The 25,506-nt window shown below is 37.8% G+C and overlaps 1 protein-coding gene across 2 annotated transcripts in view; it reads right to left on the reverse strand.

Moving 5' to 3' along the window:
* KHDRBS2 (KH RNA binding domain containing, signal transduction associated 2) overlaps nt 1-25,506 on the reverse strand; it is a 699,109-nt gene that overhangs the window by 269,686 nt on the left and 403,917 nt on the right. For both annotated transcript variants that reach the window (XM_070777723.1, XM_070777722.1), the window contains exon 4: nt 8,064-8,210. In XM_070777723.1, coding sequence (XP_070633824.1) covers nt 8,064-8,210 — 147 coding nt within the window. The remainder of the gene's footprint in view (nt 1-8,063; nt 8,211-25,506) is intronic.

Below are 25,506 nucleotides of genomic sequence, written 5' to 3' on the forward strand. Positions count from 1 at the left end.
AAGGGCTTGCACAAGTCAATGAAGTTATAAGCTATGCCATGCAGGGCCACCCAAGACAGATGGGTATAGTGAAGATTTCTGACAACACATTTTCCACTGGAGGAAGGAAAGGTAAACCCTCCAGTATTCTTGCCTCGAAAACTCAATTAACAATATGAAAATGCAAAAAGATATGACACTGGAAGATGAGCCTGATCAGGTCAGAAAGTATCCAAAATGCTACTGGGGAAGAGCAGAGGGCAATTACTAATCACTCCAGAAAAAATGAAGTGCCTGAGCCAAAGGGGAAATTACCTCAGCTATGCACATGTCCGGTGGTAAAAGTAAAGTCTGATGCTGTAAAGAACAATATTGCAAAGGAACCTGGAACGTTACGTCCATGAGTCACGGTAAATAGGACACGGTCAAGCAGGAGATGGAAAGAGTGAACATTGACATCTTAAGAATTAGTGAACTAAAATGGACCGGAATGAGCAAATTTAATTCAGATTATCATTATATAGATAACTATGGGCAAGTATCCCTTAGAAGAAATGGAATTATCATCATGGTCAACAAAAGAGTCCAAAATGCAGGAACGGGGTGCAATCCCCAAAATTACAGGATACCCTTCATTCCCAAGGCAAACCATTCAACATCACAGTAATCCAAGTCTATGCTCCAATCTTTAATGTTGAAGAAGCTGAAGTTGACTGGTTCTATGATGACTTACAAGACCTAAATCTAATACCAAAAAAAGAAAAAGAAAAAGATATCCTTTTACACACAGGGGATTAGAATGCAAAAGTAGGAAGAGATACCTGGATTAACAGTGAAGTTTGCTCTTGGAGTACCAAATGAAGTAGGTAGGGCAAAGGTAACTGAGCTTTGTCAAGCGAACACATTGGTTATAGCAAACAATCTTTTCTAACAACACAAAAGATGACTCTATCCATGGAAATCATGAAAAGGTTGATAGCAAAAGCAGATTGAATGCATTCTTTGCAGCCAAAGATGGAGGATCTATACACTCAGGGGAAAAAAAAAAAAAAAAAAAAGACCTGGAGTTGACTGGCTCAGATCATGAGCTCCTCATTGCAAAAGTGAAAGTGAAAGTCATTCAGTCTTGTCTGATTCTGTGAATTCTCCAGGCCAGAATACTGGAGTGGGTAGCCTTTCTTTTCTCCAGGGGATCTTCCCAACCCAGCGATCAAATCCAGGTCTCTCACATTGCAGGCAGATTCTTTAGCAGCTGAGCCACAAGGGAAGCCCCATCATTGCAAAACTCAGGCTTAAATTGAAGTAAGTAGGGAACAGCAATAGGCCATTCAGGTATGACCTAAATCAAATCTCATGATTATACAGTGGAGGTAACACATAAATTTAAGGGATTAGATCTGGTATACAGAGTGCCTGAAGAACTATGGACAGAGGTTCATAACACTGTAGAGGAGGCAGTAACCAAAACCATCCCAAAGAAAAAGAAATGCAAGAAGGCAAAGTGGTTGTCTCAGGCAATTTATATTTAACTAAGGAAGAAACAGAATGGAAAGGCTGGGGGAAAAGTAAAGATATGCTCAAGTGAATGCAGAGTTCCAGAGAATAGCAAGGAGAGATAAGAAGGCCTTCTTAAATAAACAATGCAAAGAAATAGAGGAAAACAATAGAATTGAAAAAACTAGATATCTCTTCAAGAAAATTGGAGGTACCAAGGGAATATTTCATGCAAGGATGGGCATGATAAATGCCAGAAACTGTAAGGACCTAACAGAAGCAGAAGAGATTAAGAAGAGATGGCAAGAATACAAGGAAGAAAACCCAATCAAAAAATGGGCCAAAGATCTAAATAGACATTTCTCCAAAGAAGACATACAGATGGCTAACAAACACATGAAAAGATGCTCAACATCACTCATTATCAGAGAAATGCAAATCAAAACCACTATGAGGTACCATTTCACACCAGTCAGAATGGCTGCGATCCAAAAGTCTACAAATAATAATGCTGGAGAGGGTGTGGAGAAAAGGGAACTCTCTTACACTGTTGGTGGGAATGCAAACTAGTACAGCCACTATGGAGAACAGTGTGGAGATTCCTTAAAAAACTGGAAATAGAACTGCCTTATGATCCAGCAATCCCACTGCTGGACATACACACTAAGGAAACCAGAAGGGAAAGAGACACGTGTACCCCAGTGTTCATCACAGCACTGTTTATAATAGCCAGGACATGGAAGCAACCTAGATGTCCATCAGCAGATGAATGGATAAGAAAGCTGTGGTACATATACACAATGGAGTATTACTCAGCCATTAAAAAGAATACATTTGAATCAGTTCTAATGAGGTGGATGAAACTGGAGCCTATTATACAGAGTGAAGTAAGCCAGAAGGAAAAACACCAATACAGTATACTAACGCATATATATGGAATTTAGAAAGATGGTAATGATAACCCTGTATACGAGAGAGCAAAAGAGACACTGATGTATAGAACAGTCTTATGGACTCTGTGGGAGAGGGAGAGGGTGGGAAGATTTGGGAGAATGGCATTGAAACATGTAAAATATCATGTATGAAACGAGATGCCAGTCCAGGTTCGATGCACGATACTGGATGCTTGGGGCTGGTGCACGACCCAGAGGGATGGTATGGGGAGGGAGGAGGGTTCAGGATGGGGAACACATGTATACCTGTGGTGGATTCATTTTGATATTTGGCAAAACTAATACAATTATGTAAAGTTCAAAAATAAAATAAAATTAATTAAAAAGAATACAAGGAAGAACTATACAAAAAAGGTCTTGATTACCTAGATAACCACAGTTGCGTGGTCACTCACTGAGAGCCAGACATTCTGGAGTGTGAAGTCAAATGGGCCTTAGGAAGCATAGCTACAAACAAAGCTAGTGGAGGTGATAGAATTCTGGCTGAGCTATTTAAAATCCTAAAAGATGGTGCTTTTAAAATACTGCACTCAGTATGTCAGCAAATTTATAAAACTCAGCAGTGTCCACAGCATGGGAACAGGTCAATTTTCTTTCCAGTCCCAAAGGAAGAAAATGCTAACTATCGTACAGTTGTGCTCATTTCACATGCTAGAAAGATAATGTACAAAGTCCTTTAAGGTAGGCTTCAGTAGTACATCAATGAAGAATTTCCAGGAGTACCAGCTGCATTTGGAAAAGACAGAGGAACAGAGATTAAATTGCCAACATCCATTGGATCATAGGGAAAGCAAGATAATTTCGTAGAAAATCATCTAATTTTTCTCCACTGATTATGCTCAAGCCATTGACTTTGTGGATCACAATAAACTGGAAAATTATTAAAGACATAGGAATACTAGACCTTACCTGCCTCCTGATAATCTTGTTTGTGGGTCAAGATGCAACACTTAGAACTGGACACAGAACAACTGACTGGTTCAAAATTGGGAAAGAAGTACATCAAGGCTATATGTTGTCACCCTGATTATTTAACTTATATGCAGAGTACATCATGCAAAATGCCAGGCTGGATGAAGCACAAGCTGAAGTCAAGATTTCCAGGAGAAATATCAATAATCTCAGTTATTTAGATGACACCACCTTAATGGCAGAAAGTGAAGAAGAATAAAGAACCTCTTGAGGTAGGTGAAAAAGGAGAGTGAAAAAGCTGGCTTAAAACTCAACATTCAAAAAACAGAGATCATGTCATCTTGCCCCATCACTTCATGACAAATAGAAGGGGGGAGGTTAAAAACAATGAGATTTTCTTTTATTGGGCTTCAAAATCACTGTAGACAGTGACTGCAACCATGAAATTACAAGACACTTGCTCCTTAGAAATAAAGCTATGACAAACCTAGACAGCAAATTAAAAAGCAGAGACATCACTTTGCCAACAAAGGTCCATATAGTCAAAGCTGTGATGTTTTTAGTAGTCATATTCAAAAGCAGAAACATTACTTTGCCAACAAAGGTCTGTCTAGTCAAGGCTATGATTTTTCCAGTGGTCATGTATGGATGTGAGAGTTGGGCTGTGAAGAAAGCTGAGCACAGAAGAATTGATGCTTTTGAACTGTGGTGTTGGAGAAGACTTTTGAGAGTCCCTTGGACTGCAAGGAGATCCAACCAGTCCATTCTGAAGATCAGCCCTGGGATTTCTTTGGAAGGAATGATGCTAAATCTGAAACTCCAGTACTTTGGCCACCTCATGCAAAGAGTTGACTCATTGGAAAAGACTCTGAGGCTGGGAGGCATTGGGGGCAGGAGAAGGGGACGACAGAAGATGAGATGGCTGGATGGCATCACTGACTCGATGGATGTGAGTCTGAGTGAACTCTGGGAGTTGGTGATGGACAGGGAGGCCTGGCATGCTGTGATTCATGGGGTCTCAAAGAGTCCAACACGACTGAGCGACTGAACTGAAATGAACTGAACTGAACAGATTGAGAGTTGGGCCATGAAGAAGGCTGAGTGCAGAAGAATTGATGCTTTCAAACTGTGGTGCTGGAGAAGACTCTTCAGAGTCCCTTGGATTGAAATGAGATCAAACCAGTCAATGTTTTTACAAGGAGTGTTACAAAATGTAATAATGATAATACTTGTTTCCTTTTATATCTTATAAAGTGAGGAGAAGGGCATTCACATATTGAAATATGTATTAGTTTAGGGTTTTATATCCCTTTTGTCATTATTTGTCAAATAATTTATTTGATGCTTCTAACCTTGTTTGCAAGACAAGTTAGCTAATATATGGAAGTCCTTAATACAGTACCTTCTCAACACATTAGAGATTTAAAATCAGCAGAGTTCAATTTATTGATGCTTTATTGATCTGCCACTGTACTTGTTTTGATAAGACTGAATGGAAACTATCCAGCTGAAAATTTTCCACACAGCAATAATATTGAGTTATATGTTCTACAGTTGGCAGTCTTAGATGATTATGGCCCATTGTAGGACAAGATATATAGATGTTGAGTGACACAGATAGAGGTGAAGGTTTTAACCATGGGAAGATGCTGCAAGTTAGAGGAGTGTTATGTAACATGAACAGAGGAATCTGACGTCAGTGGACGTCATCTGACAGTAGCCTTCTGTGTTGTTTCAGCTTGTCTCTTCCTGGGCATAATTCTTCACCTGCGATGTTTGTAAATATTAGTATCTTGATATGTTAGCATTTCTATGGACCTTCATATAAACAAAAGAAACATAAATCACTAAGTGATTCCAGATAAATGAAAAAGAACTGGCAGATAATTTTCACTCCTTGCAGTTCTGATGTTGAGTGAAGTGAACAGATGCTATCCTCTGCTTGGTGCTGAGACCAGCAAAGCAAAATGGGCAACATTTACCAAATAGTATTGCTTCATTGATTGTAAAATTTGCTAATTCAACATTGAGAGATATCAGAATATTTTTAAAGCTTTCTTCATTCATAAAAAACATTTATTAAGTGCTTCCTTATGTACCTGGCACAAAGTTATGAGGAAAATATATAAGTGAAGAGGGCCAGGGAGTGACAGGACAGTGAACTGCAGAAACTGAGTGTCAGACTGTGTTGCAGACACAATATAATAAGGCTGTACAAATACAGGGAGGCTGCTTTAGATTGTATTGTGAGGGAAGAATTTCCTGCAGTGCTACCCTGTGAGCTGGGACCTGTTGTCAATATTTTGGAGAAGAATTGTCAAAGGCCCTTAGTAAAGAGGAAGCCTGGAATGTTGGATGTACAGTGAGGAAGATTTGGATGGGCAAAGATAAAACTGAGAGGAAGCAGGAGCAGAACACACTGATCAAAGGAAGGTTTTCAACCACATGTAGATCTGTTTAGGGAGAGCATGTTGACTGTTCCCCAAATCTCACCCAGATAGCTGTTTAACCCCTTGCATCATCTCCAGTGACCCCCTCCATCAGACTATCAAACAGTTAGTGTGTCAGGTATGAATCTAAATGTGGGTAGTATGAAAGGCGTGGCCAGGCCTGCCCTCACAGAGGATAATTCAGTGGAGAAGAAATAAATCAAATGATTACAAGTATCAAGAAGTCCAAGAGGTAAGTGAAATGTATCACTGGTATTTATAACAAAATAGGGTCAACCTAGCCTACAGACTAGGTCTAAAATCTTGTAGTAATGAAATAGTATTTCATCTTACATATTTCACTTTAAAATGTCATTCCAAGTTTCTACTACAATAATAAAATAGATTAAAAATGCAAATTTACTTATATATAATATATAATAAAACATATATCATCCTTTATAATTTTCTGTGTCCTTTCATATGCATTATCCCACTTAATATTCACAATGCTTGTTATTATTATTGTTCACAATAACAATATCTGCTATTTTTAGTATTCACAATACCTATTTTACTACCATCTTTTTAAAGATGAATAAGCTACAGTCAGTCTTAAAGGAAATCAGTCCTGAATATTCATGGGAAGGACTGATGTCACTGAAACTCCAATACTTTGGCCACCTGATGTGAAGAACTGACTCTTTGGAAAAGACTCTGATGCTGGAAAAGATTGAAAGCAGGAGGAGAAGGGGACGACAGAAGATGAGATGGTTGGATGGCATCACTGACTCAATGGACATGATTTTGAGCAAGCTCCAGGAGTTGGTGAAGTACAGGGAAGTCTGGCATGCTATAGTCCATGGGGTCACAAAGAATCAGACACAACTGAGCAATTGAACTGAACTGAAGCTAAAGTTGTGGAAATTTAACTGACTTGTCTACAGTCACAAAATGAATTAATAATGTAGGCAGTTTTAGTCTTTTTTGATACTGCTTAGATCACCAAAGGTTGGGCTGGTCTGAGCTAAATATAATAAAACTATTTACCCAACAGCACCAGGCATTTAGTTCAAAAACAAAAGGAAGAGAGGACATAGCATCCTCATTCTTAAGAAATATAGGATCTATTTAGGAAGATGTTCAGATAAGTACCAGATAATAAATTGGGCAGAAATTCTGGGTGTATACAAAGTTATGGAATAATCAGAGTGGTATGGGATTATTCTATAACCTCATCTTGACAGAAATTTTAAAACTGGGCATACACATAGGTTGTATGGTTATATTTTTGTACTTTTCTGTTGTGAAATTCTGTTGTTGTTGTTGTTTTCCCTATTTTCAAAATGACTGCCAATCAATAATCTTACCCACATTTCCTCTGAGTTTATTACTTAGTTTAGAAATCTATAGTGTTTCTCCATTGCACAGATAAATCTCAGCTACTCTTTTTTTTCTCTCTGCTGAAGACATCTGCCAGGACAAATCCAGAAAACTTTACTCAGCATTCTCTAATTATTTTATTCCCAGGTCCAAGCCTGATGCCAAGCTTTCTGTTCAAACAACCTCTTCCTGGAATGCTAAATTGTTGACCTTTAGGAAAGCTTTATTATTTAACCTTCTTCTATTTCTTAGAAAATCAGTAGAAAATTCTATTCAAATGCAACCCTGAATATGCTGGCTTACGTTTTCTGAACACTGAATGTTCTGTTTCTCTCATACAGTGCAATGATTTTATTTTTCTGACTTTTGCATGATGTCAATAAATGTTTAGTTTTATTAATATTGATTATTTTACATTATGTTTTACAATGAATCAGCACCTGGAATACTATTGCATAAAAGTACATGATCATTCCAAATACTATCATTGTCATTACACATATTGCATATTGAGTCTCTTTCCCCTTCCACTATACCTGGAAATATTTTCTATGTTAATTAAAAGTTATGAATAATACATGTCAACCAACAAGTAATTAAGAAACAAAAGAAAAGTATACAACTTCAGTTATGTATTTAAGCTTTAGTGTTAATTGTCTTACTCTTCATGGCTGTGAAGGATCGCATGTAACATGCTGAAGAAAAACAATTGCCAAATCACCACTTGGTAGCAATATGCCAGAGCCTGTGCTAAGTGTTTTTTGTATGCCTTTTTATTTTCACTTTCACATTAACTCTACAAATAATTAATCTGCAACATAAACTTGTTTTCTAGAAAGTCAGTGAAGATCAAAGGCACATTTTTAATAGGAACTGATGAGAAACATCTTTGTAGAAAATGAAAAATACTTACGGGAACCAGAAATTTTTTAATCTCTTCCAAAGCGTGGCTCATACGTGAATAAGCCTCCCCCGGTGGAGCAAACACTTCAATTAATACATGAAGTTCATCACTCAAGTGGGCATACTTGGCTTCCCCACTTTTTCTTAATTCTTCTTCCTGTGAAAAACGTTATTTTTATAAATACAAATCCACTCATTTTACATCGATTTAACATTTACTGAGGAGATGACAAAAGGATATAATCTAAGCAAATTTTCCCCAAATGGAAAGTAAAAATCTGGCATAAGTCATTTAAAGACTTCAAAATAATTTTAAGAGTTTGATTTTTTTTAATCTGACATAATTAGCTGCACATTTTAATCAGCTAAATGAAAAATACTAAATCCCCAAAAAGAAGCGATAGAAATGCCATTAACTCCACTGGAAGAAAAGTATTGCTTTTGTGTCTGACAAGTAATCATTTGCAGGCAATGAACCCACGATGCCACTGTTCTTTAAGAAAACCAGAATTTTATAGATACTTTTTGAGAGGTGGTGAAATGGTTACTTGCTCTCCATGAAAGTGAGCAAAACAGAGGCTTCTTTCACAGGCTCATTCCCATGGGAATAGGTCCTACCCTCACTCTGCTATCATTTGCCACCTCATACAGGAGTAAGTTAAAGCAATGGTTGTTAAGCATTATGTTGACCTTGATTCTGAGTGAGCTGCATACCCAAGATTTTTGTGAGCACTGCAACTGAGTTATTACACATGACTGATCAGTTCAGTTCAGATGCTTCTGACTTTACTCATGTGTGCAAAGTTTTTCACTCATGTTGTCTCTAACCTTTCAATAACATTGCATAGCATTCACATAATTCAAATTAGGATATTGAGTTTAAAAGACTTAAGTAACCTCAGCAAAGTTGGGATTCGAGTCCAGCTCATTTTGCAAGGATTTCAGGGAAGTAAAATTCAGTGAAAAATTAACACATGCTTGCTCAGTCATGTCTGACTCTTTGCAACCTATAGGTTTTATCCTACATGGCTCCTCTGTCCATGAGACTCTCCGAGAAATAATACTGGAGTGGGTTGCCATTCTCTGCTCCAAGAAATCTTCCCAACTCAGGGGTCAAACCTAAGTCTCCTGCATTATAGGTGGATTGTTAATCTGCTGAGCATCCTGAGAAGCTCAAAAGTTACCATAAATAATATTAATTGTATTTTATTTTTCTTGACTCTCCTTTCCCAAACTAGCAATTGATTCACTAAATTTCAAAGGATTAAAAAAAAAAAAAAAAAAAAAAAAGGATTGCTGCTGATTCCTGCTTCTTGGCTGAACATATAATGAGAGCATCACTTCAGGACCTTTTCTGTCAGACAAGCTTTCTGAGAAATCTGAAATAATTCTCATTTTGAACTTACAAAAAGATTAAGCCCTGAGCGTTTTCAGTGGGAGAACTGACTGCAAGACCCCAGACTACCAGAGAACTAACCCTAAGGAGTTTCCAATAGTGAGAACTCACATAGAGGAAACCACTTGAATATAATATCTGGTATCACACAACCTGTGCAAGACTCCTCATCTAAACAACAAACAAAACAAAAATACAAACCCAATCATCAGCAGACAGGATTACCACTTCACTCAGCCTTGTCCATGAGAGGAAAAACAAACACACAAACACACACACACACACACACACACACACACACACACACACACAAAACTGAGCACGAAGCTCACCCTATACAAAGCTTACACAAACAACTGGACCAACCTTAGAAAACCAGAAATAAAAAGGAAGGAAGAATTCATCCTTAAAGCCTGAGAAAAGGGGACCTCAAACACATTTTTTTTTTAAATGATAAAAAGGCAGAGAAATACTACACAAATGAAGGAACAAACTAGAAACACAAAAGACCAAATAAATGAAGAGGAAATAGGCAAACTATCTGAAAAATAATTCAGAATAATGATAGTAAACATGATCAAAAACCTTAAAAACAGAATGGAGAAAATGAAAGAATCAGTTAACAAAGACCTAGAATAGTTAAAGAAAGGGTGTACAATTGCACTCATCTCACACGCTAGTAAAGTAATGCTCAAAATTCTCCAAACCAGGCTTCAGCAATACGTGAACCATGAACTTCCAATGCTCAAGCTGGTTTTAGCAAAGGCAGAGAAACCAGAGATAAAATTGCCAACATGCCCTGGATCATAGAAAAAGCAAGAGAGTTCCAGAAAACATCTATTCCTGCTTTATTGACTATGCAAAAGCTTTTGACTGTGTGGATTGCAATAAACTGTGGAAAATTCTGAAAGAGATGGGAATACCAGACCACCTGACCTGGCTCTTGAGAAACCTATATGCAGGTCAGGATGCAATAGTTAGAACTGGACATGAAACAACAGACTGGTTCCAAATAGGAAAAGGAGTATGTTGAGGCTGTATATTGTCACCCTGCTTATTTAACTTATATGCAGAGTACATCATGAGAAACGCTGGGCTGGAAGAAGCACTAGCTGGAATCAAGATTGCTGGGAGAAATATCAATAAACTCAGATATGTAGATGACATCACTCTTATGGCAGAAAGTGAAGAGGAACTAAAAAGCCTCTTGATGAAAGTGAAAGAGGAGAGTGAAAAAGTTGGCTTAAAGCTCAACATTCAGAAAACTAAGATCATGGCATCTGGTCCCATTACTTCATAGGAAATAGATGGGGAAACAATGGAAACAGTGTCAGACTTTATTTTTCTGGGCTCCAAAATCACTGCAGATGGTGATTGCAGCCATGAAATTAAAAGATTCTTACTCCTTGGAAGGAAAGTTATAACCAACCTAGATAGCATATTGAAAAGCATAGACATTACTTTGTCAACAAAGGTCCATCTAGCCAAGGGTATGGTTTTTCCAGTGGTCATGTATGGATGTGCGAGTTGGTCTGTGAAGAAAGCTGAGAAGTGAAGAATTGATGCTTCTGAACTATGGTGTTGGAGAAGACTCTTGAGAGTCCCTTGGACTGCAAGGAGATCCAACCAGCCCATCCTAAAGGAGATCAGTCTTGGGTATTCATTGAAAGGACTGATGCTGAAGCTGAAGCTCCAATACTTTGGCTACCTCATGCGAAGAGTTGACTCATTGGAAAAGACCCTGATGCTGGGAGGGATTGGGGGCAGGAGGAGAAGGGGACGGCAGAGGATGAGATAGCTGGATGGCATCACCGACTCGATGGACATGAGTTTGGGTAGACTCCAGGAGTTGGTGATTGACAAGGAGGCCTGATATGCTGCAATTCATGGGGTCGCAAAGAGTCGAGCACAACTTAGTAACTGAACTGAACTGAAACATAGACAAACAAAACAATCACAGAAATTAAAAATACTCTAGAAGGAATCAATAGCAGAATATCTGAAGCAGAAGGATGAATCAGTGAACTGGAAGATAAAATGTTGGAAATAACTTCTGAAGAGCAGAATAAAGTAAAAAGAATGAGAAGAACTGAGGATAATCTCAGAGACCTCTGGAACAAAATCAAACACACCAGCATTCAAATTATAGGGGTCCCAGAAGAGTAAGAGAGAAAGAAAGTGTATGAAAAAAAGTTTTGAAGAGATTATAGTTGAAACATTTCCCCAGCATGGAAAAGGAAATAGTCAATCAAGTTCAAGAGGGACAAAGAGTCCCATACAGGGTAAACCCAAGCAGAAATATGCCAAGACCCATACTAATCAAACTAACAAAGACTAAACACAAAGAAATAATACTAAAACCATCAAGGGAAAAGCAACAAGTAAAACACTAGGGAAACCCCATATGTTTAACAGCTGATCTTTCAGCAGGAACTCTGCAGGCCAGAAGAGGATGGCAGGATATATTTGAAGTATGGGGAAAATGTACAACAAAGATTACTGTACCCAGAAAGGATCTCATTCAAAATTGATAGAGAAATAAAAAGCTTTTCAGATAAGCAAAATTTAAGGGAATTCAGTACTGGCAAACCAGCTTTAAAACAAATGTTAAAGGGACTTATATAGTCAAGAAACACAAGAGTTAGAAAAAGATCTGCAAAATCAACCCCAAACAATTAAGAAAATGGCAATAGGAACATATATATCAATAATTACTTTAAACATAAATGGATTAAATGCTCCAACCAAAAGAATGGATACATTCTTTTGGCAGAATGGATACAAAAACAAGACCCATACATATGATGTCTGGAAGAAACACACTTCAGACCTAAAGACAGATATAGACTGAAAGTGAGAGGATGGAAAAATATATTCCATGCAAATAGGAAGCAAAAGAAAGCTGAAGTAGCGATCCTCATATCAGACAAAATAGACCTTAAAATAAAGATTACAAGAGATAAAGAAGGAAACCACATAACCATCAAGGGATCAATCCAAGAGGAAGACATAGCATTGTAAATATCTAAGCCCCCAATATAGGAGCACCTCAATACATAAGACAAACACTAACAGACATAAAAGGAGAAATTAATAGTAACACAATAATAATCAGTTCAGTTCAGTTCACTCACTCAGTCGTGTCCGACTCTTTGTGACCCCATGAACTGCAACACGTCAGGCCTCCCTGTCCATCAACAACTCCTGGAGTCTACCCAAACCCATGTCCATTGAGTCGGTGATGACATCCAACCATCTCATCCTCTGTCACCCCCTTCTCCTCCTGGTCTCAATCTTTCCCAGCATCAGGGTCTTTTCAAATGAGTCAGCTCTTCCAATCAGTTGGCCAAAGTATTGGAGCTTCAGCTTCAACATCAGTCCTTCCAATGAACATCCAGGACTGATCTCCTTTAGGATGGACTGGTTGGATCTCCTTGTAGTCCAAGGGACTCTCAAGAGTCTTTTCAACATCACAGTTCAAAAACATCAATTCTTCAGTGCTCAGCTTTCTGTATAGTTCAACTCTCACATCCGTACATGACTACTGGAAAAACCATAGCCTTGACTAGATGGACCTCTGCTGACAAAGTAATGTCTCTGCTTTTTAAAATGCTGTCTAGGTTGGTCATAACTATCCTTCCAAGGAGTAAGTGTGTTTTAATTTCATGACTACAATCACCGTCTGCAGTGATTTTGGAGCCCCCAAAAATAAAGTCAGCTACTGTTTCCACTGTTTCCTCTCTTTCCCCATCCATTTGCCATGAAGTGATGGGATCAGATGCCATGATCTTAGTTTTCTGAATGTTGACCTTTAAGCCAACTTTTTCACTCTCTTCTTTCACTTTCATCAAGAGGCTTTTTAGTTCCTCTTCACTTTCTGCCATAAGGGTGGTGTCATCTGCATATATGAGGTTATTGATATTTCTCTGAATAATAATAATAACAATAATAATACAAGACTTTAAAACCCCACTCACGCCAATGGACAGATCATCAAAACAGAAAATTAATTAAAGAAACACAAGTCTTAAATGAGGCACTAGATGAGATGGATCTCATTGATATCTTCAGGACATTCCATTCAAATGCAGAAGAATACACCTTCTTCTTAAGTGCACATGGAACATTCTCCAGAATAGATCACATCTAGGGTCACAAATGAAACCGCAGTAAATTTAAGAAAATTGGAATTGTGTCAAACATCTTTTCTGACCACAATGCTATAAAAGTAGACATCAATTACAAGAAAAAACCTGTAAAAAAATACAAACAAATGGAGATTAAACAATACATTTATAAATAACCGATATGTTACTGAAGAAATCAAAAGGGAAATAAAAAAATGTCTATAAAAAAATGATAAGGAAAAGACAACAACTCAAAACCTATGCAGCAACAGCTGTTATAAGACGGAAGTTTATAGCAATACAATCCTACCTGAAGAAACAAGGAAAACATTGAATAGATAACCTAACTATACACCTAAAACAACTGTAGAAAAAAGAACAAGAAGCCTCAAAATTAGTAGAAGGAAAGAAATCATAAAGAACTGAGCATAAATAAATGAAAATTAAATGAAAGCAACAATAGTAAAGATTAATAAAACTAAAAGTGGTTCTTTGAGAAGATAAACAAAAGTGACAAACCTTTAGCCAGACTCATCAAGAAAAAAAGAGAGAAGAATCAAGTCAACAAAATTAGAAATGAAACAGGAGAGGTTACAACAGGCAACACAGAAATACAAAGGATTGCAAAAGACTATTATGAACAACTATATGGCATAAAAATTGATAACCTGGAAGAAATGGACAGATTCTTAGAAAAGCTCAATCTTCCAAGACTGTACCAGGAAGAAATAGAAATTATGAAGAACCCAATTACAAGCACTGAAATTGAAGCTGTGTTCAAAAATCTCCCAAAAAACAAACGCCCAGGACCAGATGGCTTCACAGAATTTTATCAAACATTTAGAGAAGAGCTAATGCCTATCCTAAAACTCTCAAAAAACTGCAGAGGAAGGAACACTTCCAAACTCATCCTATAAAGGCCACCATCACCCTGATACCAAAACCAGACAAAGACAACACAAAAAAAGAAAACTACATGCCAGTATCAATGATGAACATAGATGCAAAAATCCTCAACAAAATATCAAACGGAATTCAGCAAGACATCAAAAAGCTCATACACCGTGATCAGACTGGGTTTATTCTAGGGATGCAAGAATTATTCAGTTCAGTTCAGTCACTCAGTGGGGTCCAACTCTTTGTGACCTCATGGACTGCAATACACCAGGCTTTCCTGTCCTTTACCATCTCCCCGAGCTTGTTCAAATTCATGTCCATTGAGTCAGTGATGCCATCCAACCATATCATCCTCTGTCATCCCATTCTCCTCCTGCCTTCTGTGTTCCCCAGCATCAGGGTCTTTTCCAATGAGTTGCCTGGTCACAGCAGGTTGCCACAGTATTGGAGCTTCAGCTTCAGTATCAGTCTTTCAATGAATATTCAGGATTGATTTCCTTTAGGATTGACTAGTTGGATTTCCTTGCAGTTCAAGGGACTCTCAAGAGTCTTGTCAAGGACCACAGTTTAAAAGCATCAATTCTTTGGTGTTTAGCCTTCTTTATGGACCAGCTCTCACGTCCATACATGACTATTGGAAAAAGCTAATTATTATTAAATTAATTTAAATGTACTACTTTACTCCAAGAGATCATACATTTGAAAACTACTCTAAGCCAAAGAGCTCATGCGTTTCAGAATAAGAAAAAAAATCAAAATCACCATGTCTATGTTCTTGAATTTTAACTTTCAAATGAATCATACAGCACATCAAATGGATGATATAACTCTGAAAGAACACATGTCATATTAGCTTCGACAGTCCAGATTCTGATCATGAGTACTAGAGCAAAAATTGCAACTCTTCCCCTCAATAGTATATAAATTATGATAAGTGACCTCACTAGTTTTGACCTTCTAATTCTTCAATGGTAAAACGATGATAATAATAACAATAATAGCAATAGTCAAACATGACTTGCTAAATATTATTATGCTAAATATCTAAGGTTCAAAACAATATAAAAACAGATATGAACTAAAAAAGGCGATGCATTCAAATATCCTAATTATCCTCCTGAAAACTCTACCAGTGCCAGGAATAAGCTAAACAATAAAAGAAATGTTGGAAACACATAATACATAGTACACAAAAGTTTTATATTTTGGTTTTTACTTTAGCAATTACTCTTGTTATATTTTATCCTTAGAGTTATAATTTACTGAGTGTTTTCTGCAGATTTTTTTTTATTATTATTAATGCCCAGAGAACTTTCTTTTAATACAAATCCTCTTCAGTAATAAATAAGTCTCTTATCTGTACAACTTTCTCTGTCATGAAATTCAAATAGAAACAAATGAATTATTTATACCTTGGGCTGAATGGGATTGTCTGAATGATTAATTGAAAAGCATTTGTAACTACACTTACGTAGAAATTCTTTTCTAGTACGTTCATCCGTTCAAATTGCATCCTCACATAGGGATTTTGTACAAATGTATGTATGTGTATAAATGTGTATATATATATATATATATATATATATATATATATATATATGTGTGTGTGTGTGTGTGTGTGTGTGTGTACATATTTGTCTGTGGTAGAGATGCAATGACTGACCCTGAAGAGGATCTCAGTTACTTTTGCCTTTGCCTTGCTCCCTGAGACTAAACAGGCAAGAACTCTCCTAGATTATAGCATCTGTGGCCCAAACAGTCAGCTCTGTGAGGAAATCTTGTCAGAGCTGTACCCTCACTCCTTTTTCTCGGAGCAATTTTTTGTTTTTCCCCCCTCCCAGAGTCTTTAATTTAAAAAACTTCTGATTGTAAGTACTTTCTCCTCTCTTTGAAAAGTACATAAACCCTTTGGAAGATATAAGTTAGGCCTTTTGTCAGTTTTATGTCCTAGGAATGTCTTTCTCCTTTTAAATGCAAGCACCAAAACAGGCATCTGTCTTCTAGTTTCTGTGAAGGGATGGTAGAAGCCTAACTTTGGTAGGGGCCTTGCTCCAGGTTGCAAAACTACTTCCTGTCATAAAGATACGAGAAGTTTGCTTTTTCCTGGATGAACCCAATTAGCTAACCAATAATTATGCAAAGTTAGGATGCTCTCTGTGTGCTATCAGGACCTCTTATTTGGGGATTACTTGTTTTTTACATTGAGAACAAGTATGTAATGGTTTGTATCTGCTTGGCTATAAAAGGATGAGATCTCTCCCTGTCTTTTCATCTCTTGATGAATGGCCCATGATGCCCATCACATTCAGATCTAATGCTTAATAATAATAAAAGCATCTTCTTCTCTACAAAAAGAGTTCTTTTTGTAGACACAATTCTGGGCCGGGAGAAGATTTTCTTATTACATAAATTCCACCAATACTCTTTATAACAGATGCTGTGCATACTTTACCCATATTCATTGACTTCATTATCTTCATGTAACCAGCATTTATTTATTTTCTTGCTGGAGGCTTGATCTGGCCTTGAGGGATAGCCCTACTTAAGCACAGAGCAGGGAAGACACGCCAGGACTCAACTCTCTATGGACCAGTTGTCAACTAGTGATTGGAGAGAGCCAGCTTATAAACACCTCAGCCTGCTCCTCCCTTAGATGTGGTGCCAGCCATAGTTGCCCCATGTGTTTGGTTGCTTAAGTTCAACTGCTAAGCTTCAGCTGCTTCAAAGAAAGCTTATCAGTTGCACAAAGCAACTGCTCTGTGCACAAGTGGAGGTATGTCTTTAGCCTGTTTGAGAATGCACATTACATGGGTTTCCTTACGTTTCTTATTTTACTTCCTTACTCCTATACTGAGGTTTCCAGAGTTTTCCTTCCAAATAAACTTCACATAACTAAATTTTTCTACATTGTCCTTGTCTAGGGGAACTCAAAGCAAGACAATACAGTAGTTTAAATTAAGGATAGATGACGGAAATCAGAAATTTTGTACAGAAAGATTAAATACAAAGCAAAGTACATGAATAGATAAAGATTATGAAGGAAATATCAGAGACATGTAAAATAGATCCAGTAAAGCTGATATGTAATAGTAAGAATTACACAAAGAGAAAACAAAACATAAGAAAAATAAATAAATAATAGAAGAAAACTTTTTGCAGGATGCAGAATATAAGTGTTTACCTAATTCTATTCTGAACCTAAGAGAAAAGAGCCAAAGTGAGATGCATTTCAGGAAAATCCCTGAATTTTAAGAAAAGCTAGAATAAGCAAGCAAAAAAAATGAACAGAAATAAAAAATTACTATATGCCTCTAGAGCTGATCCAAAAAGGGAAAATATACAATCGACAATGGACTTCCCATGTACAAAATTTCAGATTTAGAAACAAGGATAGTAGGTTTGCCAGTGAGTATGCACTAGGTTCTGTGCTGAGGGCAACTTTCTGTTTACTGCCCCTGAAACAATCCAGGGCCTAAGAGTCTTCTGGAACACCAAGAACTGTCTGATTTCAGTTTCTGGGGCCATGGATGCTGATGATGTCATAAGATGGTAATTCATTATTTTAACTATTCCACTATAATTTATGGCATTTGTTATGCTCTTCTAAGAAATACAATGTTCAGACTACCTGGAATTTGTCTGTTGAAAATTTTCACCACTGAAAAAGACAATGCCTATGCCCAAGAAGGCCCAGTAGTCTATAATTCATGAGGAATTAAACTGTCTTGAGTGTATGGCGACTAAAGCAAAAAGCAAAATGAAAGATTCTTGACAAGACATCGTTAAAGATGGAAGCATGCTTCCAACTCTTTGAGACCCCATGGCTGCCAGGCTATTCTGTATATGGAATTCTCCAGGCAAGAATGCTGGAGCGGGTAGCCATTCCCTTATCCAGGGGATCTTCCCGATCTAGGGATTGAACCCAGGTGACCTGCATTGCAGGCAGATTATTTACCATTTGAGGCACCAGAGAACTGTATTTTACAAATCACTTAGAATGTTGATTCTCAGGGGGGCTGTATCCTGTTTCCATTTCAAGAAAACATATCTTCAAGGATAAAGTGTCTTAAGTAAAACCTAAACAGGAACCTGTTGAATTGGAATAGGGCTGTGGGAGAAAATTAAGAAGTGAAAACAACTAGTGAGCTGGTGAGGGGATTTCATTCAGTACAGTCACTTTTGACCCAGTAGATATGGTCAGATTTGCTTCTGAGCCTCATGATGCTCTAGCCAATGATGGAAAAGCAAGTACTAGTGAATCCCAGTTGGTAAGGAGCAAAGCCAAATGACTGGTTCTAAGAGAAAATGTGGAGGTGGGATATCAATTTGGGGAAGGTCACCTTGCACAGCCATTACTGTCTGTAGAGGAGATAGCAACAGGATACCAGACAGCAATGACAAGGGTGCTGAAGCCAGAGATAAAAAAAAAAAAAAAATAGAACAAAAGAAAGGCCACAAAACCTGCTGAAGACATTCAGAGAACCCTAGAGAGGCTGTCTCCTGCCCTTGAAAGGAAAGTAGCACACAAGGCAATTTGGCCTTGAAGGTAGGATTTGGAAGGCTTTACTTTAGACAATGCATTATGCTGTTCATCAAGCAGCCAGACCGAGAAGCAAACACATTAGGACTTATAAAGTGGCTAACCACTGAATAGAATACTTGTGGCGTCAGCACAGAATGGCATCCAAATTTACAACATATGGATGCAAAATTAATAAAAGGCACAGACAGAATAATCATTTTGACACTTTTAGCTTTCTGTAAAAAAATTTTCCAGATTATACCAGTTGCTGCTGACAAGCCTCTGCTGACATATTGTATACCTAAAATTCAATGATTTCCACATGGCATTACAGGATTTTTTCATCTGGTGCTGGCTGAGCTCAACAGCTTCATCTTCTGCATGCCCTCTGCAGATACTCACTAGAAAAACCTTACCTTTCTCTGAAATCATCATCTGCTTTCAACCCCCTGTGGACTTTTATTTGGAACAAATATATTCATCCAACTCCACATAGTCAGCAACATAGAAATGATTGCTCAATAGAATCTTAACTGCAACACCTTCTAAATATGATTATATCACAAATACTTGGTATTATATTACTAATATTGATAGTATACTTCATCAGAACATTTGGTTCCATGGATCCTTGAACACTAAGTGTTTTGCTGTTGGCATCATGTATGTGTGATTGGGGAGTGGATTATGGCAGAGTATACATAAATGATGTTTCTTAGATCATATCTAAATCTTAATAGAAAGTATAATCTCTATATACTTTTATATTAATTGCTTTATTCAAATAAATGGCTAAGTTTTCTGTTACCTGGTAATAAATACTTTCCAAAGGAAATGGGGAACATAAAAATTTGATCTTATAGATGTTGTCACTTTCCCTTTCTGTCCTTCATATTGTTTTAGCAAAAGTATACTTGATAATGTCTAAAAGGAAAATTTATTTTATAGACTAGACAAAAGAATGGAGAGAGTGAAGATATTTCTATTCTCTTCAAATAATTCAATTACATGGAAAGACTATATTTGTAGTAAGTGAATGTTAATTTTTAAAATTTTTATTTCTGATGAGTTTATCTCTGTTTCATTTTTATAGACTACAAAATGTTCTATCAGTGCTGGGAAATAGAAACTGAGCACAGAACCTCTGAAACACCTCAGAATCAAAGCAGAGTGGAGGCAGTGTGTACACATACCTCTAGAACTCACTTCTAAGTGCTGCAGTTTACTAGGAATCTGAGCTTGGGTGTTTGGCACTGGAGCAACTATAAAACTTCCCCTGGATGTGGAAAGCCCTTCTGCATTTTTTTTTTTTAAGTCTGTGAAATCAATGTTTTTGGAAAAGCATAAGGAAAAGTAATGAGCTCAGGACCTAGACTTGGACTGATCGTGACACTTTATATTGATCAAGGTTTGTTCTGCTTCATAGCACAGAATATGTCTTTCCCAGGAGAGGAGTTATTCCTGTCACTAATCCTGACAATTGTTACTTTCATGGTATGTCTGAAAATTTTCAATATCACCTACATACACTTAAGTGAATTTAGACTCACTCTTTCTTTATCTTAGGGCAACAAACCTTTTTGGATGTTGCATAAACACAAAAGTGGAGTCATAATGGTTTGATGTACTAGTGTTTGTCCTATAGCACTGGTACAGGATGTATGTAAAATATAAATAGAATCTATTAATCCAAAGTATTAATCCAACCTCTTAGCACAGTCCCCTCTCTGTCCCTGCTGGTCCAAGAGCAAGGATATGGAGTTAGCAAGGATGGAAACATTTGGAGAACATGGGTCAATGCAGGGAGGCTACGATGGCCCTCTAATCTTTCACACACACACACACACACACACACACACACACACACACACACACAGCATATTGTATACTAAATTAAGAGTATATTTTCAGCTGTCTTGCCCCAGTGCTAACACTGCTAGGCTCTTTGGGGAACAAAACAGAACATATATTGACTGACCACAAGATGCTGGGACTATACCAAGGATTTCCTCATCTGTGATTTAGTTAAGCTGCATCATAGGTTGGGCTTCCCAGGTCACTAAGTAGGCAAAGAATTTGCCAGCCAATGCGGTAGACACAGGAAATGTGGGTTTGATCCCTAGGTTGGGAATATTCCCTGGAGGAGGGCATGGCCACCCACTCCAGTATTCTTGCCTGGAAAATTCCTTGGATAGAGGAACCTGGCAGGCTACAGTCCACAGGGTTGTAAAGAATTGGACACGACTGAAGTGACTTAGCACGCAGCTCAATATCTGATTTAAAATTTAAAAACCATCAAATACATGCCAAGTTTCAGCAAAGCAGATAGCACACTACTTTCTATGAATGGAGAATCACTACAGGAATCGATTTAAAGTTGAGGATACAAAATCGCTTTGTATTGATTGGGGGTCCTCTTACTGTAACACTATGATTAGAAATGCTGCATATATTAGAAAAAGTTAAACACATTTCAAAATAGCACATACTTTTGAGAGAGTACTACAAAAGGCAAACTTGAAATTGTCCAGAGTAGAAAAAGTTTACTGAAAACCAAGATTAACAACGAAACAAAGTAAGCTTTAGTGATATCAGTGATTAAATTTTGGTAAATACATTCACTTCTAAACGTAATGCAAGTCATTCACAGAATCTGTTTATATTACTTTAAATTTATTAAATACCAGTGGAATAATTTGGCCTTTCCATGAAGCACAGCCATCAGGATCCATGAAAATATTAATGACACTGGGGTGAACAGATATTAGAATTGAAAAGTTTTTGGATTGTTGTTTCAATTTTCTTTGTGCTTACCACTAATGCATCTATTTCATCCTTAGGTTGAAGAGAGATGGATTCTGTGGCATTGCCTTTACTGAAAGAAGTTTATTTGAGACATTACTTGACAGGAGCATGGGAACATTTGAAGCAGAACAAAGATAAAATTAAATTTTAGCACATTATGGCACTGTACTAACTTTAGATGAAGCACAGGAGGTATAATTTTTCTTGACCTCTCTAAGGTGCTTACCCAACAGTTAGAACATCTGCCGTCAGTAGACAGAAGGTGAAGACTATAGAAACCATTCATTTATGCTACTGTTCCCTATATCTACATTAAGTTTAGTGACTATAATGTTTCTTTCTTTTTTTTAATTTAATTGTAGGTGTTTAATACTTTTCTTCATGAGTCCCCCAGATTTTCCAGTATTGAAAGTTGGACCATGTGTAAAAGGAGATGATTCTCTCGGGTATGAGTGCTTTTCTTCATCCATTGCTATCATGGCAAATAATGAATAAAGTAAGAGCTAAGATATTTAAAAATATCTGTTACTCAACTGGAAATTGGAGAATTTTACTGAGAAAAATGCATCTTCAAATCTACTAATTTAATACCATAAATACCTGTCATGTCTACCATTTCTGTCTATAAAAATTGCTATGATAATGTTATAAAATTAGTTTTATCTAATTTCCTTTTTATTTTAATCTATTAAATACTATATATTTTGTTTTGAAATAAATTATTTATCAGAACATTTAAATTATCAGATCAGATCAGTCGCTCAGTCCTGTCTGACTCTTTGCGACCCCATGAATTGCAGCACGCCAGGCCTCCCTGTCCATCACCAACTCCCGGAGTTCACTCAGACTCACGTCCATCGAGTCAGTGATGCCATCCAGCCATCTCATCTTCTGTCGTCCCCTTCTCCTCTTGCCCCCAATCCCTCCCAGCATTAGAGTCTTTTCCAATGAATCAACTCTTCGCAAGAGGTGGCCAAAGTACTGGAGTTTCAGCTTTAGCATCATTCCTTCCAAAGAAATCCCAGGGCTGATCTCCTTCAGAATGGACTGGTTGGATCTCCTTGCAGTCCAAGGGACTCTCAAGAGTCTTCCCCAACACCACAGTTTAAAACCATCAATTCTTTGGCGCTCAGCCTTCTTCACAGTCCAACTCTCACATCCATACATGATCACAGGAAAAACCGTACACTTAAATAGTATAAAATCATTACAATTATTTTAAAACTATTGATTCAATAAAAATTACAAAGAAGGCATTATAAATTGCTATTATAAAATTCTCATTTAATTTATGCTTCTTTTGTGGGTGATTATACTTTATTGTTGCTGCTGCTTAGTTGTGTCAGTTATGTCTGACTCCGTCCAACCGTATGGACTGTAGCCTGCCAGGCTCCTCTGTCCATGGGATTCTCTGGGCAAGAGTACTGGTGTAGGTTGCCATGCCCTCCCTCCTCCAGGGAATTTTCCTGACACAAGGATCGAACTCTGGTTTCCTGAATTGAAGGCCGAGTCTTTACTGTGAGCCACCAGGGAAGCCTGTGATTATATTTCAATGACAAGTGAAAGCTGCTCAGTCATGTCTGACTCTCTGTGACCCCATGGAATTCTCCAGGCCAGAATGCTGAAGTGCGTAGCCATTACCTTCTCTAGGGGATCTTCCCAATCCAGGGATCAAACACAGGTCTCCCACATTGTAGGCAGATTCTTTACCAGCTGAGCCACCAGGGAAGACCACTTTGCTCAGAAACAAAGAAATTGCAGTTCTTTCCAGCCAGTGCCGAGCGATGGGCATCTCTCGGGACAACTGGCACAAGCGCCATCAGACTGGGGGCAAGAGAAAGTCCTACCACAAGAAGCAGAAGTATGAGCTGGAACGCCCCGCTGCCAACACAAAGATTGGCCCCCGTGGCATACACACAGTCCGTGTGCAGGGAGGCAACAAGAGGTACCGGGCCTTAAGGCTGGACGTTGGGAACTTCTCCTGGGGCTCGGAGTGTTGTACACGCAAGGTAAGAATCAATTTATAGATTGAATGCAATCCCTATCAAGCTACCAACAGTATTTTTTAGAGAACGATAACAAATAATTTCACAATTTGTATGGAAATACAAAAAACCTCGAATCGCCAATGCAATCTTGAGAAAGAAGAATGGAACTGCAGGAATCAACCTGACTGACTTCAGTCTCTACTATAAAGCTACAGTCACGAAGACATTATGGTGCTGGCACAAAGACAGACATATAGATCAGTGGAACAAAATAGAAAGGCCAGAGGTAATTCCATGCACCTATGCATACCTTATCTTTGACAAAGGAGGCAAGAATATACAATGGAGAAAAGACAACCTCTTTAACAAGTGGTGCTGGGAAAACTGGTCAAAAACTTGTAAAAGAATAAAACTAGAACACTTTCTAACACCATACACAAAAATAAACTCAAAATGGATTAAAGATCTAAATGTAAGACCAGAAACTATTAAACTAGAAGAAAACATAGGCAAAACACTCTAGACATAAACCACAGCAGGATCCTCTATGACTCATCTCCCAGAATATTGGAAATAAAAGCAAAAATAAACAAATGGGATCTAATTAAACTTAAAAGCTTCTGCACAACAAAGGAAATTCTAAGCAAGGTGAAAAGACAGCCTTCAGAATGGGAGAAAACAATAGCAAATGAAGCAACTGACAAAGGACTAATCTCAAAAATATACAAGCAACTCCTGCAGCTCAATTCCAGAAAAATAAACGACCCAATCAAGAAATGGACCAAAGAACTAAATAGACATTTCTCCAAAGAAGACATACAGATGGCTAACAAACATATGAAAATATGCTCAACATCACTCATTATCAGAGAAATGCAAATCAAAACCACAATGAGGTACGATTTCACCCCAGTAAGAATGGCTGTGATCCAAAAGTCTACAAGCAATAAATGCTGGAGAGGGTGTGGAGGAAAGGGAACCCTCTTACACTGTTGGTGGGAATGCAAACTAGTACAGCCACTATGGAGAACAGTGTGGAGATTCCTTAAAAACCTGGAAATAGAACTGCCTTATGACCCAGAAATCCCACTACTGGGCATACACACTAAGGAAACCAGAATTGAAAGAGACATGTGTACCCCAATGTTCATTGCAGCACTGTTTATAATAGCCAGGAAATGGAAGCAACCTAGATGTCCATCAGCAGTTGAATGGATAAGAAAGCTGTGGTACATATACACAATGGAGTATTACTCAGCCTTTAAAAAGAATACATTTGGTAAGATGGTAACAATAACCCCTGTGTACGAGACAGCAAAAGAGACACTGAAGTATAGATCAGTCTTATGGACTCTGTGGGAGAGGGAGAGGGAGGGGAGATTTGGGAGAATGGCATTGAAACATGTATAATATCATGTATGAAATGAGTCGCCAGTCCAGGTTCAATGCACGATACTGGATGCTTGGGGCTGGTGCACTGGGAGGACCCAGAGGGAGGATATGGGGAGGGAGGAAGAAGGAGGGTTCAGGATGGGGAACACAGGTATACCTGTGGCAGATTCATTTTGATAGTTGGCAAAACTAATACAATATTGTAAAGTTTAAAAATAAAATAAAATTAGAAAAAAAAAAAAAAAAAATGTTAACAGGCCTCCGGGCCAGAAGATGATGCAAATCACCTAAGCTTTTGCATATGATAAGTTTGCAGGAAGAAAGCC

Source organism: Bos indicus, chromosome 23 (assembly GCF_029378745.1).
Source record: "Bos indicus isolate NIAB-ARS_2022 breed Sahiwal x Tharparkar chromosome 23, NIAB-ARS_B.indTharparkar_mat_pri_1.0, whole genome shotgun sequence".
Taxonomy (NCBI): Eukaryota; Metazoa; Chordata; class Mammalia; order Artiodactyla; family Bovidae; genus Bos; species Bos indicus.